The sequence below is a fragment of the Clarias gariepinus genome, chromosome 9 (assembly GCF_024256425.1).
Source record: "Clarias gariepinus isolate MV-2021 ecotype Netherlands chromosome 9, CGAR_prim_01v2, whole genome shotgun sequence".
Lineage (NCBI taxonomy): Eukaryota > Metazoa > Chordata > Actinopteri > Siluriformes > Clariidae > Clarias > Clarias gariepinus.
In genome coordinates, this window is record NC_071108.1 from 16,819,343 (window position 1) to 16,838,490 (window position 19,148).

Genomic DNA, 19,148 nt, shown 5'->3' on the forward strand with positions numbered 1-19,148 from the left:
TGCAGTCTCTTATCACAAAACACCATCTTATTTTTAAATTATCACTGACCAGCAAGGCTAAGTTTTAGCGTGGGGGATTTGAGGTATAAAGAAGGAAAAAAAGCCTTAATACACATGCTGTGGCAAAGCTCTGTTAACGTATTAAAGAAGTAGTAAAATTTGCATTTGTGCGACCTCATGTCCTAGGGCATCAGAACACGGTTGAAGAGCAGAAGCGAACAAATGTAAAAAGGTTGCATTTGTTCACAACTTTGTTGATTTTAATACATTTGAACACTTGACAAGATGTATAAATATAAAAGGGCAGTGAATGTAACTGCACAGTCTATAGTGGCTAATTATTTTGCTCATTTGATAAAGGGTGCCAAAAGGTACAAAAGGCACTGTACAGAAATAATCTTAAGCTCAGTTGAATGTGGACATTATTAATGACTTGAAATTCTCTGTAGTGACTGCATGAAAAGGCAAACTTTGCACATGGATTTCTTGACCTGGATTATTTTGTCATGCATAAGGAGGAGGTCCATGAGTGTGATTTTTAGTTTGTCTATACATTTACCGCATATCTTTATTCCACAAAGACAGGCAATCGTTTTCAGACAATTTTATTGTTTTACAATTAGTTTAATAAAAATCAGAATTGCAGTATTCTCCAGTGTAATTATTTAATTGCAAAAGGCTGCACTTTATTATGGGAAATATGTGCATAGTTAGAAATTTATATAGATTTTGTCAATAATTTAAATACATTTGAGTTGATAAATATTGGCAAACATCCGATTATTATGATTTGTCCCATAATTTGCTGTTAGTGTAGGTAAGTGTTTAAACACAAAACAGTACATTTAATGGTTACATATAGCATTTAAATCACAATCAATGGAAAAAAAAAAAATGGAAAAAAATTATTACAACACTGCAAGATCAGTTACAAATTAAAAAATTTAGATTTTGGATTAGGATGAGTTAAAGTTGTGCGTCCATTGAGTTAAAGTGATGTGTCCATTGACCCAGCCAAAGAAAGGATTATTTTGTTACAGTTGTTTTGTGTCAATGGAAACTGCAATGAGGGATTCATCAATGCGTGTCTTCATTAGAAATTAATCTGCAGACCAGGTGCCAACTGTGAAGTGCAAGAGCTTAAAACTCAATCTGAAAGTTAAAAATTTCTTCTTGATGAGGATATTATAATTGAAAAGTCAGATTTTCTGCAAACTGTATTGCTTTCATGGCTTGACTTGGTGGTCGAGGCTGGTCAGTCTGTGCAATTTTGATCGACCATTTACCATTGCAATGTTAAGTATTGGCACCTCATCCAGCCTCTTCATCTAACTAATGCATTGTTCTGAACTACACTGAAACGTTATTTAGAACATTATAGCTTGTAAGTGAATTGTAGACAACTTGACTCTAAACTTCATTACACAGGTGTGCTTTATGGTATTATTTCTTTTTTTTGTGTGTTTTTTTTTTTTTTCTTTTTAGCTTGTAATCTTAAAGCCCTGCATGTGTAATAGTTTTAAAAATAGTTCAGTTCTGATGATCACATTCACCCATTTTCAGCTTTGTGCCTTTCATGTTAATCTGTTTAACATCTTGTGCTATGGCACTATTTTTGGCATCTTTTAGAGGAACTAAAAAAATCATGTGATGGCAAATGAATCATCCAAGTTGCTTTAGACCATCCCTGTGTTTGGCATGGGTGTATCAGGTTCCAGATGAATCTTTGCCAAAAGCCTCCCTTCTGTGAGTTAGAATGAAATCAAGTTGGAGCAGGTTGGCAGTGAAATGTTTTTCAGCAGATTTGTGTTTTTGTGTGTTTTTGGTAGTGGAATTATTTAACTCCTTTCGACCTCCATCAGTTGCCCTTCAGCCATGAGCGTGCCAGTAAAGATGGAGAGAGAATATACTGAATCAGCTGCCCCCCCTCTTGCTGCTTCTGTCCCCTCTACCTTCAGCCAATCAATTCCCCGCTCTGCGTCCGTTTCTTGCCACACTTCCCGTGTGGCAGGGGGCAAAAAGCAAAAGCGGACCCCGTTGTATCAGCGATCTGTAAGTGGGCATGTTGGAGTTTTGCCCCACTAGGCTAACTGATATGAAACTTGTTTATTTCTAACCGCATGTCCTGGCACAGAGTTTGTGCATTAACCAGTTGTAAAGGCTGCTTTTAAGACTGTGTGGTGAAAGTTTTTTAGGAGTTTGTTTGGTTTAAGTACTAATATCTTTCACTTTGTGACTTTTATACACAACAGTTGTGAAGCAGTGAAAGTGTTTAAAAATGCACCTTGGTTCACAAACGGGAAAAGCAGTGAGTTCTGTGACCACTCTGTGATGGCTGTCACTTTTTTTTTCTTCACGTACGAGGCTGATTTTCAGTGCTGTAATTAATCCCGCCCCCTTTTTTTTTTCAGTCAAACCTAGAATCATCGATCAGGTGTTGAATGATCCTTTTCCTTTCCTGTTTAGTATGACCATAACTGTAATTTGTAATTATATTAAATTCTATTTTATTTATTGGTCATTGTCACAAAGCACCTTAATGAATCAAAAAGAAAATAGAAAATTATTTTTGATACTGGTTGTTCCACCTCCATCGAGTAATATCTCCTGTATTAGTCAAAGCATGATTTGCTTTTAACATCTACATGGGCAGTTGGACACAAACCTAATTCACATGCCAAACACACACATTGTGGTGGGGAGATTTCATTTCATTCCTGCATCATTTTTCATTTGTGTTTGTCCTGTGAGTGTACACTGTAGACTTCTAGAAATAATTATGAATTTTAAATGCTTATTTCCATCTTTTTTTGTCTAGATGAGTTTCGACCCAAGCCTACTGCATAGTAATGGCTTTGCTAACGGCACTGGAGTGGGCCTCCGGGAGACTGGTGTGGTGGAGAAGCTGCTTAGCTCCTACGGCTTTATCCAGTGCTCGGAGAGACAGGCTCGCCTGTTCTTCCACTGTTCCCAGTACAATGGCAACCTACAGGACCTCAAGATTGGAGGTTAGAGAGTGGAATGCATAGCACATGCATATAAAGTGCAAATTGTTAGTTTAATTAGCTGTGACCCATTTAAGTACCAGGTACAGCTGAAGTGCTCTGTCATCTAATTGTCAAAAACACTGGCACTTGCATTTTAAGTAGCCCATGTGACAGATCTTGATAACTAGAGAGAACACTAGCATAATTTTAGTGTCTCTAGAAATATAGAATAGTAAAAAGCATAGTATGTAGACTAGTGGAGAGATGAAGGAAATATTTTTCCAATAATGTATCTGTAACATGTTGGTGCTGTTGTCACCTTGTACCATCGTGTCATGTTTTTCAGATGATGTGGAGTTTGAGGTTTCTTCGGACAAGCGCACAGGCAAACCAATTGCTGTGAAGCTGGTAAAGATCAAGGCCGAAGTCTTGCCCGAGGAACGAATCTCTGGGCAGGTGGGACCAGACTTGCACGCCTCTCCCTTTACTATGCTGCATGGTTATATACATCCAGTTAAGGAACACATTTTCTCTTTTTTTTTTGTCCATGTCTCATCAGTGTCTTTCTCTCTCTATCTCGTGCTCTCTTTCTGGCTCATTTTAAACTTACTTGTGGGGTAATGTTTAGAGCAATTGCATTATAGCACAATAGCAATTGAATATTCCGCTTAGTGAGGGAAATTAATTTTGGTGACACCGTGAATGATAAACATTGTGTTTGTGGGTTCAGAATGGGCCTGAGAGTCTGCCAGTTTCTATATGTTGTCTGTGTTTTGAGTTGATTAAAAAAAATGGTCAAATGTATTTGTATACACTATTATTTAAACTAAATAATGTGTTTTTTTTTTATTTTTATTATATATATTTGACAAATTCCTTCTCTAAATGCTTGTGGTAATTTTCAGGTTGTCTCTGCCATCCCAAACCACCTGGATGGAAGGTCTGCTCCAGGCCAGGTCCCCACCGGCAGTGTGTGCTATGAAAGAAACGGGGTATGCTGGGCAAATTAATTTTAGAAGATAAATTCTAAGATAAGTGGCATCATGATTGATTTTGTCAAGTTGGATGCCTCGTTAAACAAGAAAATCTTGACACATTATCGGTAAAAAGTCTGCTTGACTAGCTTGGTTTGCTGTTTTACTACTTTAATTTTTAAATGGGCAGCCAGCTATAACATAGCATAAATTGTTAGTAGTTACTCGCGCTGCCAGTGCTAGCTTGGACATGTTTAGACATTTTAGGAAAATAAATTGTTATACAGGGTGATCTGGTTGGCTGGATCTATAGGGAAAATGTATTTTAAATTTTACATTGCAGCAGATGCTAAAATTGACAGTCACTGACTTCTTTGCCCTTGTGTATACAATGACTGGGCAAATGGTGGAGATTTTTGTAATATATAAAATATTTTAAAATATTAATATTTTAGATATTAAATATTTTGCAAATCTCACAGGAAGTTTTTTATCTTACTTACACCCCTGATGATGTGGAGGGCAACCAACAACTGGAAACAGGAGATAAAGTCAGTTTCTACATGGAGACTAACAAGCAGTAAGTCCTCCCCAATCAGTACCAGTGTGTTTGCGGTTTAGGTGAGCTGACTGTAATCTGGGGAATAAAGAGTATTGTTTTTTATCTTTCAGTACTGGAGCAGTCAGCGCCCATAACATTGTGTTGGTCAAAAAGAAGCCAATGAGGTACCAGGGTGTAGTGTGTGCCACTAAGGTAAATGTAAAAGCCCCATCTGTGCTCATTTGTGTCAAATACAAACAAGTCTGTTCTTTAAGAGGTTTTTGTCCATAGTCACAAAATGCAGTTGAAAAAAACAAAACCACAAAAATGTCTTTTAAATTAGCATGTGTAAAGTCTGTTCATTTGGTGTTTCTCATTAAAGATGTTTTTCTTCTCTATAGGATGCATTTGGATTTATTGAGCGAGCAGATGTGGTGAAAGAGATTTTCTTTCACTACAGTGAGTTCAAGGGTGACCTGGAGGCACTGCAGGCTGGAGACGATGTGGAGTTTTCTGTTAAGGACCGAAATGTATGTTTTGGCAGAAATGTCACTCTGTAGTTTTCAGTCTTTAAGATGATCGTCTGCAGAGATTTGCTCTGAGTATGCGCTGTGCTCTCCCTTCTCATCTCATTTTAGGGGAAAGAGGTTGCTACAGATGTTCGTCTGCTTCCCCCTGGCACGGTTATATTTGAAGATATCAGTATTGAACAGTTTGAGGGCACTGTCTCCAAGGTCATCCCTAAAGTTCCCAGCAAGAATCAGGTATATATGCTATCTCTTTATTTTTAATAAATATTTTTCAGTTTTATGTTTGGAGTGGCAGCAAATATTTTGACGTCCACTTTTTGTTACAGAACGACCCTTTACCCGGACGAATTTGTGCAAGGATCAATTTTAGCCAAAAGGAACTTCTTTTTGGGGAGAAAGACACAAAGTCCAAAGTAACACTTTTGGAAGGAGATCATGTCCAGTTTAACATTTCCACTGACCGTCGAGACAAGCTTGAACGAGCTACAAATATTGACATAATGCCAGACACCTTTCATTTTACTGAGGAGTCTCGTGAAATGGTAAGAGACGTTTAAGAAAGTTTAAGACAATTAAAAAGGTTCTGTCTAATTCAAAATGGTCGCCCTATGAGGGAGAATTGTTTATGGGGGGCGACTGAGTTTAATAGAATATTAAACTACAATAGACAATCTCTGATTCTCTTTAGGGTGTGATTGCTGCAATGCGTGATGGGTTTGGCTTCATTAAGTGTGTGGACCGTGATGCCCGAATGTTCTTCCACTTTAGTGAGGTTTTGGAGGAGAGCCCACTGCACATTTCGGATGAAGTGGAGTTTACTGTTGTCCCTGTAAGACACACAAATTCATTACCTCTTACTTATATTTTTTTTATATAAGGAAGGGAAAGTCCTTAAGGATATTTTTAGTCCTTAATCGGGATCTTCTTATAGTTTTGCATCTTGAATAGTTGTTCAGTAGCAGGTTTCTGGTGCATTTTCAACACTTCAACGAATCATTCTAGTAGAAAATAGGTTTCCTATAGAGCTGTGCACGATTAATCCAGAGGGGGACGTTTGGTCACAGTCCGACAGTGTAAAACAAAACTATTAAATTACCAAACAGGCCAGAGATTAATGAAAGATTTAACGTGTGTCTTTCTTGAGTCGAATTTTTACACTGGTGCTCTTTTGTATTTGAAAAAATAACATCTAAACTGTTGGGTTTTGATTTATATATGAGCAAATGGCCTACTGTTTAACTGGGGAGTAGAGCAATTATTGTGTGGTAAATACAACTGTACATCTTTTGACATGTAGCACAGGGTGGTGTATTCACTTATGTGGTCGTGCATGTGGATTTGAGCAGCACCCCAACATCCCAAGTTATTTCCCCTTATAGACAGACTGTATGGTAATGGATGGTGGGTAATTTTTTTTTTTTTTGGCTGAGTGGCGAACAGCTGTTTGTCTTATAGTGTCATTAATGTCAAGTTGTTTAGTTTAACTAGGTTGCGAAGGGTGAGAGGATGGTGTAAAGTATATTCTCAAATGATTTTAAGTAGAAAGATTCTTGTCTAAAAAAAAAAAATAATCATTAAATATTTTATGCAGACCCTAAATTGGCGGTCATGAATTGGTAAAACTAGCAAATTTTTGGGGCAAAAAGAATAAATATACCTGCAACAATTGCATAACACTATTTTTTTAATAAAAAATGCAGTTTCTTGTCTTTTTAAATGTCCTGTGCAGACTGATGATCAACTAAGTCAAGAGTCTTGTGTATTGCACTCATTTATTTTTGGTTCAATTTGATAAAATGTTCTTTCATTAAGCATTCTGTAACATTTTGCAATTTCTAGTGTACACCCGTGTTAAAGGTGTAAATTATTTTAGCCCTGCATTGATATAAATATATAAAGTGTATTTTACAAAATAGTTTTTTAAAACTCAGACCAACCAGCATCATGTTCTAACATGGTGTCTCTTATCAGGACATGCTGTCAGCCCAGAGGAACCATGCAGTACGGATCAAGAAGCTGCCCAAGGGTACAGTATCTTTCCACACGCAGTCTGAACAGCACTTCCTAGGTGTTGTGGAGAAGGAGGCCACAGCTGCATCCAATGGCAAAAATAATGCCAGCCCAAACAAGGGTAAAGAAAAGGTGGGTGAAGACTTAAAATATTTAGCAAACTATTGGACCATGTGTTTGTTTTAATCTACACAAATAGAATTTTTTTTTTTCTTAACCTTTCTTCTGCTTTCGCTTAAGGTCCATGTTTTTTAATTCATGATTTTTTTTTATATACTTTCATGCAAATTTTCTTTTTGGGCAGTTAGGCTTTTGAGCCTTTTATTTCGTGTGAATTTTAATCCTCTTTCTAATTTTTATTTATTTTTTTTAATTTTGTTTCATTTTCCATTCTCCTTTTCAATCCTGCTCTTCATTAGAAAAAAGATAAGGTAGGCTTCTGTTTTTCTGCATGCGACCAGCTTTAGATAACATGCAGACATTTATCCGCATCTCAGATTAGAATAGTTTATTTTTCCAAAAACATGCATTCATGTGTTTGATCATTGAACATTTACATCATGTTTTAGTATTTACTTTTTCAGTAATGTTCATGGATTGTTTGGTGGTGACAAAATTAGCAGAATTTGCCCGTTGTGGTCAACTGGCTATTTCATGTACAGTGTAAATAGTTTTTTTTTTTTTTTTTCTCTTTTTCTTGCCCACGTAATGGCTTCTGAAAAATCTAATAATTCTTTTTATTATCCAAGGCAAAAGTTGAGAAGGTTGGTCGACTTGGGTTTGTTGCTTATATAACATTGAACATTAGCATGTTTCTGAATTGTCATCTAACTAATGACACTGGATTGACGGCTGACATCCACCGACTCCATGACATGTTCAACTTCTCATTTTTCATACAAATACTGCCATCTGCACATTACTAATGACCATTTATGCCTGACCATATTACATTTGTAATCAATTATGCACTGCCCAGCCAAAAAAAGTCACTAATATTTAATTGGACACCTTTTGCTTTGATTATGCAAGTTTCAAAACGTGGCATGATTACTTGCCCTTTTTTTTTTTTTTTTGATAAGTTTATGCAATGCCACACCATTTGTATTTTATTTTTTTTTTCTTCTCCATCCAGTGTCGCATTATTTTTTTCTTTCCAAGATTTGTATTGATGATGGAAGAGTTGGGCTTCTGCATAAAGCCTTCTCCAGCACATCGTAATTCTCGGCGGGGTTCAGGTTTGGACTCGGATGTCATTTTCAAACATGGATTGCACAGTCTCATGCTGCCTGAACTACTTTCACAATTTGGGCCTGATGAATCATTTTTCATTTTTTTGTTCTTCTGATTAGCTTCACTGATAACTGGTATGCTTAAGGATGTGCAGCTGTTTCGTCCCAATTGTTTAAGTTCTTCTCGCATTGTGAGTTTGGAAATGCTGAGTTCAACTGTGGGTTTTTTTTTTTTTTTTAAACATGATTTGATTTTACTAAACGTTTAAATGATCTCCCATTACATCTTAGACTGTTTCGAAAGGGTCATTTTTGCCCTGCACCAAGAAGAGAAAACTAACATTGCCACGACTAGAGGATGTCTTTTGACGTGGTTGTTGAAGAAATGAGAAGCTACTCACTGCATCAGCTAGGATTAAATACCTTGTTCACATCTAAATCATATTAATTACTGTGGTAATTATCCCATGAAAGGCTCTTAACTATTAGCTTATTTAAATCTAGGTTGTGGTGTGGTGGTTTTTTTTTTTTTTTAGTTTTTTTTTTTTTTTTTTTAGTTTTTTTTACCGGGCAGTGTATTTTGCTCATTTTTGTACCTGGTAATATTTTTGTATTGCCATTATGCATTGTATATTTGTAAAGATTAAAACCTAGTTAGCACTAGCACATTAGGGGTGTATTAAATTAAATTATGTGGTGTCGTTTACTTAAAAAAAAAAAAATTCTTTGCACATTGATATAAATTTATAGTAATAATAATGTCTATGATATCATTGCAGATGACATCACAAACATTAAAAAAATGTTGTTTAAAACGTTTACTATAGGGGTGTGGTAACCATGGGGAAGACGAGCTTTATCTGTCAGGGGAGGAGCAATGGAAATTTGGAAACGTTTGAGTACATTGTAAAAAAGTTCATCGGAAAATGGAGAAAGAAGACGAAAAAAAATTTAAACTGAAAGATGAGGAAGCTCAAGACCAGAAGGTGGCGGTAATGCAACTTATTGGATGGCAATTAACATAAATCAAGAAAGAATGAACAAACCCGTCCCGTGAACACAACACGAATACTAGGCGAGGCGTGAGCTTTTACTGGATTTTTGAGTTATTGCCTATTTTTCATTCCAGGCTCATAAATGTACGCATGTTTTTATAGACATAAAACCAAAATCGTGTTTAAAGCTTTGTGTGCTTGCGTAGGTAGTTGCATCAAGGATGTCTGTCACAATGTGCACATGTGACAGGCATTCCTCACCAAATGTAAGCTTGGTAGGCAGTGTCCTCTATAACGAAAACGTGGGGTGGGGTGCGTTGGATGTGTGTTTGCCCCGGTAGTCGCAGACATGTCACAGGTACGGTCCTCACTGAATAACAGTAGGTCGTGTGATCAGCTGTACCGGCATACCGTGATGTAGCAGGATTAAGCAAAAATGTCCATAAAGGGGTAGCAGTAAAGCAACTTACTAAATGCCTGTGTGCTGGGTACATCAGACCTGCCGCGAGTTGCCCACACACTCTATTCACAAGTATTGGTAGCACCCATGCGTCAGGATCTGCACGTGGGCGGGTCCCTCTAGTTAGCTATGGTCATACAGTACAATTAAGCAATATGCTGCAACACTACACCCCTATAAAATGTGCTAATATATGCTAGCTAACTTGGTCACTTGCAGTGCTGCAGACATTACACAGATTGGTTGATGTTTGCTGTTGTGCATCATTTGTGTTTGAAAAATTCATCTAAAAATAGAATAGAGCATTTGTTCTGGGTTAAATTTCTTACAGCATGCTGTTTTCTGTTTAGAATTATTTATGACTAAAGTTAATCCTTTGCTGGAGTAGCCAACTTGTCATGTCTGGTCTAACAGTGTTTGTGTGTGTGTGTGTGTGTAGGAAGCAGAGGAAGGTGTTATTATGTATGAAGACTGTGGAGTGAAATTAACTGTACCTTATCATATCAAAGACCTGGAGGGTGGAGTGCTCCCTCAGCTTGGAGACAAGGTATGTGGAGACAATCCCTGATCGTTACAAATTTTCAACGTTTAACTATGCTCGTGTCATGAAATTCTATGTAGGATTTTGTTTTTCTTCCCCTCTTTTTTTTTAAATCTATGATCAATGTTGTTGTGCATATGTGTATATTCCTGTTTCTTAATTATGTGGTACTGTCACTGTCACAAAAAACATCTATTTTATGCTGTATAGGTGGAGTTTGTGATCAGTGAAATGAAGCGTACAGGCCAGCAAAGTGCTGTTTCCATCAAGGTCTTAAACCGCACCACTAACTCCAAGAGACTCCTGGGCTACATAGCGACACTTAAGGACAACTTTGGCTTTATTGAAACTGCCAATCATGACCAGGAGATTTTCTTTCACTTCAGGTACTGCAGCACAGAGGTTATTTCCTGCACCTACTTAAGGACTAGGTTTGAATTTAATATTGCAGTTTTCAGAAGCTTGTTAATTTCAGATTTTTTACATGCTGTTTGTTTGGCACGTAGTGAAATGTGCGGTAACATGGACAATCTGGACCTGGGAGATACGGTTGAATACACTCTGTCTAAGGGCAAAGGGAACAAAATCAGTGCTGAAAAGGTCACCAGAGTCCCATATGGTACAGAATTTTTATTAATCTCCGTCATGTGGTCATTAAATTCTGTTACACAACACCTTTTATAATGAAACATAAAACTTTGAGGAATTAAAACTGGAAACCTAAGTACAGTCAAACATTATGTATATTTTTGCAGTAAATGGATTGGGTGAAGATATTGGCAGTACTACGTTTTCGGGAAGGGTGGTCCGGCCCCTGCGTAGTGTGGATCCTTCTCAGACTGAATACCAAGGACTTATTGAAGTCACAGAAGAAGGTAAAGAACCAGGAATTTATTTTAACTGTATATTATAAATCCTCAAACTTTAGATCAAGATCCTACTATAGACGGATTCTCATAAACATTCCTATCCGCTCACATATTGAAGACTTAAGGTTATATATGGAAATAATAAGGTTCTGACAGTTCTGTGAGCAGTAATGCAATTACATCATCATGGTTGTAATTGTCTTAATTTAATTTCATATTATCTTGAGCTGACAAGCTTTCAGGCTTTGTGGTTTCACACTTTCATAACTTTTTTTTTTGGGAGAAGAAAAGCAAGTAAAGTTTATGTAGTAAGAATGAATCAGTTTGATTGTCTGAACTCTTACCATTTGCATGGTTTTTAAAAAGAAAATTCGTTCAAGAATTAATTTGATTTAACCAAATTACTATTTCCATGTCTAGTGTGATGTAAAACAAGTACATGTCTTAGTTTATAGTCTGTACACAAAAATCCAATCGCTAAAAGTCATTGTAATTGAATGCAGGCATATAAACATATCAGTGTTTTAGTTTAAAGCATCTTTATTGGCATGTTAATATTATTTATAGCATTTAAAGCATGTAATCCATTGTCCAATGGAAAGATGAAATTCATAATGTATTGCTTTCATATAAATAGGTAATTGATTAGATCAACAGGTTCGAATAGTCACATTTTTGTCTTGATTGGGTTTGTACTTTGTTTGGATTCCGCTAGGCTCCAGTAAAGGCCAGAATTACCCGTTCGGAATTGTGAGCATGACCAGTAAACGAGATTGCCTGCAGAAAGGGGAGATGGTGAAGTTTCAGCTGTGTACCGTTTCTCAGACAGGGCAGAGGATGGCATGCAACGTTGTTCCACAGCGCAGGGCTCTGGTGGAATGTGTTAAAGATCAGGTAACAAAGTGTATATCCTGTAGGTTTTTAATGGTAATTAACTGTGTTTATTCAACCTTTATTTGTAAGCCATGACGTGGATGATATGATTAAAAACTGTGATGTGATTTCTTCACCCCTCTAGTTTGGTTTCATCACATATGAGGTGGGTGAGAGTAAGAAACTGTTCTTCCACATGAAGGAGGTGCAGGATGGCTTGGAGCTCCAAGCTGGGGACGAAGTGGAGTTTTCAGTTATCTTGAACCAGCGCACGGGGAAGTGCAGTGCCTGCAATGTTCGCAGAGTCAGGTCAGACAGTAATCATTATTATTAATGGATGTCGATAAATGAATTGTGAATTTTCTTTAATAGGTCTAAACTCACCTTAATTCTGTGTGAATGCTGTAATTTTCTATTGCTCTTTAACTCGGTGCACAAAGTGCAAGCAGTAGGGTATGCTAAAAGTTAAACTTTTATTAAATAGCAATTTCACAGTAAAACAATTGTAGCATAAAATTAAAACGCATATCTTTATCGCACTTGTGCTCTTTAGCTTTAGAAGAAAATAATAAATATTTGGACTTGTGTTGTAGTGAGGGTCCTAAAGCAGTGGCAACACCTCGGCCTGACCGCCTTGTTAACCGGTTGAAGAGCATCACCTTGGACGATGCCAGCGCCCCGCGTCTGGTGATCATTCGACAGCCCCGGGGCCCTGATAATTCAAAGGTAATTATTATTGTTTTTGTTCTTTTAAGTAGATGTTAAAAGTTCCATCTATATATATATAAATTAAAACATTATGCTCATTACCTGTAAGGTGAAATATTTCAAGCATTTTATTTATATAAATAATTTTAATGATTATGGCTTTACAGCTCTTGAATCATCCCAAAATATTTCATAAGATCAGTCGAAAGGGGTTTACAAAACAAATGTCCAACTTTTAAAAAGTATGTTCATTTATTCACTCAGTACTTGATCTAGGCTACTTTACCACAAATTACTGCATCAATGCATGGAGATCAGTCATTTGTCTTGATGAGGTGTAAGTGAAAAGACCACTTTTCTTTGTTGGCAGCCTGCAGCTCATCTGTATTGGCCTGGATGTTTATCATTCTTTTGACAATACCTCATAGATTTGGGGTTAAGCGAATGGTAATAAGATTTCGGTCAGGTGAGTTGGCTGGCCAGTTAAACACAGTACTATCATGGTCGGCAAACCAGTTACTAGGAGGTTTAATTGTGTGGGCGGGTGCTAAGTCCTGCTGGAAAAGGAAATCGGCATCTCTTTAAAGCTTGTCAGCATGAAAGCATAACGTCCTTTAAAAGCTTCTGGTAGATGCATTGCCGTTGAACTTGATTTTAAACAAACAGTGGACCACACTAGCAGATGACATGGCAGCTGAAACCATCACTGACTGTGGAAAGTTCTTACTGGACTTCAAGCAACTTGGACTCACCACTCTTCCTCTAGACTTCGGAACCTTAATTTCCAAATAAAATGCAACATTAATTTTAATTTGAAAAGAACTTTGGACCACTGAGCAACAGTCCAGTGCTTTTTCTCCTCTGCCCAGCTAAGGTGCTTTTGACATCATCTCTGGTTCAGAAGTGGCTTAATACCAGGAATTGCAACAGTTGTAGCCCATTTCCTGAAGACTTCTGTACCTGATGGCTTTTCATGGACTTTGAAGTTTTGAATCGTCCTTGCTTGGCAATTTTCCTAAGGCTGCATTTTAATCTTTATTCTGTCTAGTCATGTGATCGTTTTGGGTGATATCAATACCTCTCACCAGCCTATAGACCATTGTGACCCAGATGATGTGGTAGGTAAGAACACTGCACCACACAAATGGAGCATACATGGTGCTTGTTTTCCTACTACATTTTTTTCTTCCAGTAAACTTTTCATGAGTATGCTTAGATACAGCACTCTGTGAACAGCCAGCCCTTTAAGTGATGATTTTCTGAGGCTTACCCTTTATATGGACAGTGTTAATCGTCCAGGACAACAGTCAAGTCAGCACCTTCCCCGTTCAAGTACTGAATAGACAGGTTATAATTATACTGTATGAATTTCCTTAAAATGAAATATTCTAACTGGTTTTGTTTCATGAGCTGTAATCATCTAAACTAAAAATACACAAATATTTACAATAGGTCACTTTTCATGTAATGAATCTAGAATGAGTTTCACTTTTTTTTATTATTTTTTTTTTATTATTTCTTCCAAATTAATTTACAGGAAAAAACTTGAACTTGAAACTTGCACTGTACTACAGATTCCAGGCTTTTTAAATTAAATATTTAATATAAATATTAAATGTGTCTAGGGCATTCATTAACAATATGAACAATATTGATAGGTTCTTTTTTTTGAGTGCACTTCGATCATAACCTTTTACTTTTATATCTTGCATTAAAACATTTCAAGTCGTGTCATCTTCATTATTAATGCACTGTTGCCATTCCCTAAGGTTGTTGTTTGTCCAAATATGTTTTTCAGAGAACTAACATTTAGTGTGCTTTTATTGTTCCAGGGCTTTAATGTGGAGAGAAAACCTCGCCAAGCCGGGGTGATTGACTGATCATCTTGTTGCTGCTCCTCCCTCTCCACATTGACAACACCTCAGAAAAAAAGAAGCAATCAATACTAAAGGACAGGGAAGGGATTTGCACTGTTAAACATTAATAAGACACATAGTCACATATACATAAATACATACATGCATACATACACAAACCATTACTCTGTCTCAGAATCCCTTCCAAAAGAATTGATCATCTCCTCTGACCTTGAAATGTTAGTGCGGGTTTTGCGCATTTATCATTAATGACGATTCCTTGGTTGTGTGTGTGTGCGGTCTGTGTGAGTTCTCTCAAGTATTTTTTAAGAAAATGTAAGAGAAGTGCGTTGGCAGTGTTGGAGTAAAATAGTGTGGTGGTTCTACCACCTAATGATGGCTAATGTGCGTTTCCATCTCAGCTCAAAATTAAACTCCTATGGAATTCTGCACCTCATCCTCATCCCCATTCTATTTTTTTTCTTTCATAAATAACTTTATTCCATTTTTAGGATATTTAGTTTTTTCATTCATCACTTGAAACTTACTCACCAATGTTAACCATCTTCCAAATCAATGGTTTTACTCTGACAAGCTGCGTTTATGTTCCTTTTCTCCTACTTTGTTGTTCAGCGCATCTTTTACAACCACTCTGGTCTGAATTGTCACTGTGCATAAGATTGCTCATGTATACAATTTGTCTGAAATTATCTTTTTTTTTTTTTTTTTTTATAAGTGAGTTTATTTTGATCAGTTGCTGTATGTTTTTAATAGCTTTGCCTGAATTCACACCCTCCCATGTTCTGCTTTCAGGTGCAGAATTTCTAATAGCTTCTCATATTTTGCAGACCTTTTGTATCATTTTCTTTGTTTCCCATTGCCCACAATTTTTTTGCTTTTTTTTTTTATTTAATAATTTTTTTCACTTTAATATGCTTCTAACAAGTAAAATAAAAGTAAGATTAAGGTGCCTACAGACTCTAAATAAAACAAAAACTTAACCACACAATAGAGGTATACTCTATTCCCAGCCAATTGCCAAAATATATGAACAATCTTAGTGGCGTTATTTCCAAGTAGATTTAATACTGATCTGTCTCCCCCAAGACCTGTGGATAAAGTATACTATATGTAATGTGTGCTTAGTTAGTGGGAGGTATAAAAAAAATATATAAAAAATCTGCATAACCTGTGACATAAAAAGGGGAAACAATACAAAAGGTTCCATTTAAAATCTGTAAGATCAGGATTTAATGTAGAGACTATTTGCTGTGCTCCTTACTGAAAATCAAAATATTACTGTTAAGGCTTTTTTTTTTTTTTCTTTCTGGAGAACAGTGGGTTTCTGCTGAGCCACCGGTTCTCCTCTATACTTTTGTTATTGGTCTTGAATGAAACAATTGAAATAAATGTTTTATGAAAACAATTGTCTGAACTTGAAGGTCTGTTTTGTCTGGCTACTTCATTTTTTTTTTTTTTTTTTTTTTTTTTTTAATTCTGTGAAAAATTTTATAGAAATCTTGATGTCTCATCTAAACCCTTGTACTTCGAAGGTGGATTATTATTTCAGAGCGGTGCACAACTTTTGATGTAGACCTGGAAGTGGTTTTCTGTGCTTCGGTCCATCGACTCCACCATTCTCTGAGCTCAGAGGGACTACTTAGCTGGGCATCCGTTATCTCATTTGCAGTAACTAGGATGTAAGGGAGTTTTGATTCCACTTTAGTGATCACAGTCTTCTCCTTACTGACTCCCTCTGCGATATCAGTGGCTGTTTTCTCTTCAGATTCCAGACATCCTGAAGTACGGTCCATCACCATTCTAACGGAGAGATCATTATCACCACCGTCAGGCTTTGTTTGTTGATGCTCAGAATGCCTCATGTTTGCAAGGCTCATTCTCTGAAGCTTTATTTTATACTCTTCTAATTTATTTTTGCACTCTGTGGCTTTCTCCTTTAAATCTAAGAACTGTCTCTGCAAGTCTTTCTCATAACCCTCTTCAGCTTTTAGCTCATTGAGCCAAAACTCAAGCTGTTCTTCATCATCAGTCATTAATTCTGCTTGCCGTGTTTCGAGTTTGAAAATCTGCTCGTCTGTGCTGTCTATTTTGAGTTTAAGTGCTCTCAGACTAGCCTGTTGTCCAAAGATTAACTTTTTCAGGTTCTCCATTGTGTCAAAAGCTCCCTCGTTTTCGGAAACCTGGTTTTTAGTAGCAGATACTTCGTTTCTTGGCCCTTCATGGACTGTTGTACTTTCACCTAGGTCTGTTTCATCCTTTACTCCATGCCTCCATTTCTTGTTTGCGGTTCTATTTTTTTCTCTTAATTGTAATACCCTAGAGACCAGCATTGGTTTATCTGCCTTTGCTCCCATGTTATCCAGTTGTTTTTCTCCATCATTCTCATTTTCCCTCTTATCTCGTGTTAATTGTTGCTTCCTTCCCTTACCCAAATTCTCCAGCCAACCCCATGCCTCCTCCATCAGCGTTAATGACTTCCTCTTGGGCCTCTTTAGTTCTTCAAGGGGACTTTTGGGGTGGAGATGGAAGAGTGGAGGAAGGCTCTGCCGGTGGAAGATGGCTCCAGCACTACTCCTGCGCAATTTTCCTCCTCCCTCTACTCGTCTCAACTGGACACGTGGCTTGTTTGGCCAGTCCACAAGAGAGGGCCCTAGATAGTGCAGGGTGAGCTGGACCTCCCTGGCTTGTTGGCCATACTTCTCCAGGGACTCCAAGAGATGCTCATCAGGGGTCACGTTGCGCCCATAGCCTTTGAAATTTTCTCTCAAAGTGTAGCGACCTGTGCGACCTGCGGATGAAGCACAAGTGTTGCAGTAATGAGAATTATGGGAGCATGTTGCCTAAGAAGCACTAAGTGACAAAGTTGACACTGAATAGAAATTAAATTCTTCAAGCATTGGATTCTTGTAATTCACGGTTAAGCATTCTTCTAATTTTTCAAGTTTTGAAGATTTTTTAATTATTAGCCAGTAAACCAGTCAGAGCCCTCATCCTTTATGGGTAGGAGGATACAACCATCAGGAGGGAAATGCCTGTAGTGTATGTACACACTTGGTTTACACGTACAATGTATTTTGAATTTGAACTTCTATGTAGAAGAATATGTATTTACAGTATATGTGTAAATGAGGTATTTTGACACTCATTCTCTAGGTTCTGTGCAGGGTCACACAGACACACTTGCTCTATGGGGAATTTGGAAATGGCAATTAATTTAATCTGCATTCCTATGGACTATGGGAGATAACTGGAATGTTTGAACAAAACCCACCCAGCAGCCCTGCGGTGCGAGGCCACAGTGCCAACCACTATGCTATATCTGGACACTACAGTATATTAAAAAAAATGATCAATTATTCACGTTAAAAAGATAAGATGAATAGTGCCAAAAGATTATCTGGCCGATGTCCGATTTGGAGTAAGACAGTAACACTGATTTTCCTATGTTTTCTCATCTTCCTCTAAGTTTAATATCAGAATAAATATATCTATGTAGTGTTTAAATGTTACTGTATTGGTCTCTGTAAATCTGGTACTTCATGATCCTTTCAATAAATCTGGCCTTGTTTGTGCCTCAACTATCCATATTAACTTTTAACATTCTGTATAGGTAATTGTGACATTCACAAGATATCTTGGACAATATTAAGGCACACCAGTTTGCAAATGTTTGGTTGTCTTTAGTAGTGCAGCTAATTAACTTACCCAGGGCTTGGGCTAAAGCAATGACGATCTCTTGACACGTTGTTGTATCAGTAACACCACAAACGATTCGTTGGACTCCATCAACAGACACTTTAATCTCCATTCTGAGGATGACAAAACATCAGTTATATTAACTGATATAAATTAACTACTCTCAGTACATACTACCAATATTTCTTAGAGAATGGAGCACCTGTAATGAAATTTGTGTCTACTGCATAGGTTTAAAAAGAGATGCAAGTCTGAATTCTCTTAAAATAATCAGACTGTGAGCAAGACTTGTGTGAAAGAATCTCCATGTACATTAATTACATGATTGTTTTTAAAGTAACTGCAGGATTTTATAAAGACTTAATACTGTGCACTAAAAAATCATTACAGGATAAGATGAATAAAAACATGTACCTGTCTTTTTAGTACTGATCACCAGGAGCGTATAATCCTCTGGTCCTTCATAAAAACTCTTCGCGTAAGGAGATGGTTGTAGCAGCAATGATGAAAAATGTGTACATCAGTACAAACCAACATGGAGTGCTAGTTCCCCACCACTGCACTCAAAAGTCCAAACCCTTCCTGCCAGTAAACACTCAGATCATAATGATAAGAGCAGCTGGTTTAAAATAGTTGTTTTTTTTCTTACTTTTTTTTTTCTTTATTTCTTTATAATATACATAAGTAAAGATAGTTTGCATAAATACTAGTAAAAATATTATTATTATTATTATTATTATTATTATTATTATTAAAGGGATGCTCATAGCCAGCAGCAGAAAGGCAATGCATTTTTCATCAGCAGAAACTAATGCTCAGTTGGTATTAAAGGACCCAATTACATTACCCTTTACA

The 19,148-nt window shown here is 37.0% G+C and overlaps 2 protein-coding genes across 4 annotated transcripts in view; one reads left to right on the forward strand and one right to left on the reverse strand.

The window, feature by feature from the left end:
* The window catches only part of csde1 (cold shock domain containing E1, RNA-binding), a 28,662-nt gene extending 12,660 nt beyond the window's left edge, over positions 1-16,002 (forward strand). The window contains exons 3-21 of one of the 3 annotated variants that reach the window (XM_053503676.1): positions 1,863-2,052; positions 2,819-3,008; positions 3,334-3,500; positions 3,893-3,979; positions 4,444-4,541; positions 4,634-4,715; positions 4,904-5,032; positions 5,141-5,266; positions 5,359-5,574; positions 5,721-5,861; positions 7,004-7,174; positions 10,169-10,276; positions 10,481-10,656; positions 10,777-10,889; positions 11,026-11,145; positions 11,855-12,033; positions 12,158-12,321; positions 12,606-12,738; positions 14,553-16,002. In XM_053503676.1, coding sequence (XP_053359651.1) covers positions 1,876-2,052; positions 2,819-3,008; positions 3,334-3,500; positions 3,893-3,979; positions 4,444-4,541; positions 4,634-4,715; positions 4,904-5,032; positions 5,141-5,266; positions 5,359-5,574; positions 5,721-5,861; positions 7,004-7,174; positions 10,169-10,276; positions 10,481-10,656; positions 10,777-10,889; positions 11,026-11,145; positions 11,855-12,033; positions 12,158-12,321; positions 12,606-12,738; positions 14,553-14,600 — 2,625 coding nt within the window. In that variant the 5' untranslated portion in view covers positions 1,863-1,875 and the 3' untranslated portion in view covers positions 14,601-16,002. The remainder of the gene's footprint in view (positions 1-1,862; positions 2,053-2,818; positions 3,009-3,333; positions 3,501-3,892; positions 3,980-4,443; positions 4,542-4,633; positions 4,716-4,903; positions 5,033-5,140; positions 5,267-5,358; positions 5,575-5,720; positions 5,862-7,003; positions 7,175-10,168; positions 10,277-10,480; positions 10,657-10,776; positions 10,890-11,025; positions 11,146-11,854; positions 12,034-12,157; positions 12,322-12,605; positions 12,739-14,552) is intronic. The other 2 variants (XM_053503677.1, XM_053503678.1) reach the window with 2 other exon arrangements.
* A 56-nt stretch (positions 16,003-16,058) lies between these two features.
* rassf11 (Ras association domain family member 11) lies at positions 16,059-18,818 on the reverse strand. The gene is made up of 3 exons (XM_053503679.1): positions 18,708-18,818; positions 18,303-18,406; positions 16,059-17,385 (listed from the first exon to the last, which is right to left on the reverse strand). The coding sequence occupies exons 2-3, from the start codon at positions 18,403-18,405 to the stop codon at positions 16,109-16,111; spliced, it is 1,380 nt and encodes a 459-aa protein (XP_053359654.1). The 5' UTR covers position 18,406; positions 18,708-18,818; the 3' UTR covers positions 16,059-16,108.
* Between the last annotated feature and the right edge of the window lie 330 nt (positions 18,819-19,148).

Coding starts and splice junctions, on each gene's coding strand:
- rassf11 (XM_053503679.1), bottom strand. CDS start 18,405: ATGGAGATTAAAGTGTCTGTTGATGGAGTCCAACGAATCGTTTGTGGT. Junction 17,386..18,302: donor TGCTTTAGCCCAAGCCCTGG/GTAAGTTAATTA, acceptor CTTCATCCGCAG/GTCGCACAGGTCGCTACACT.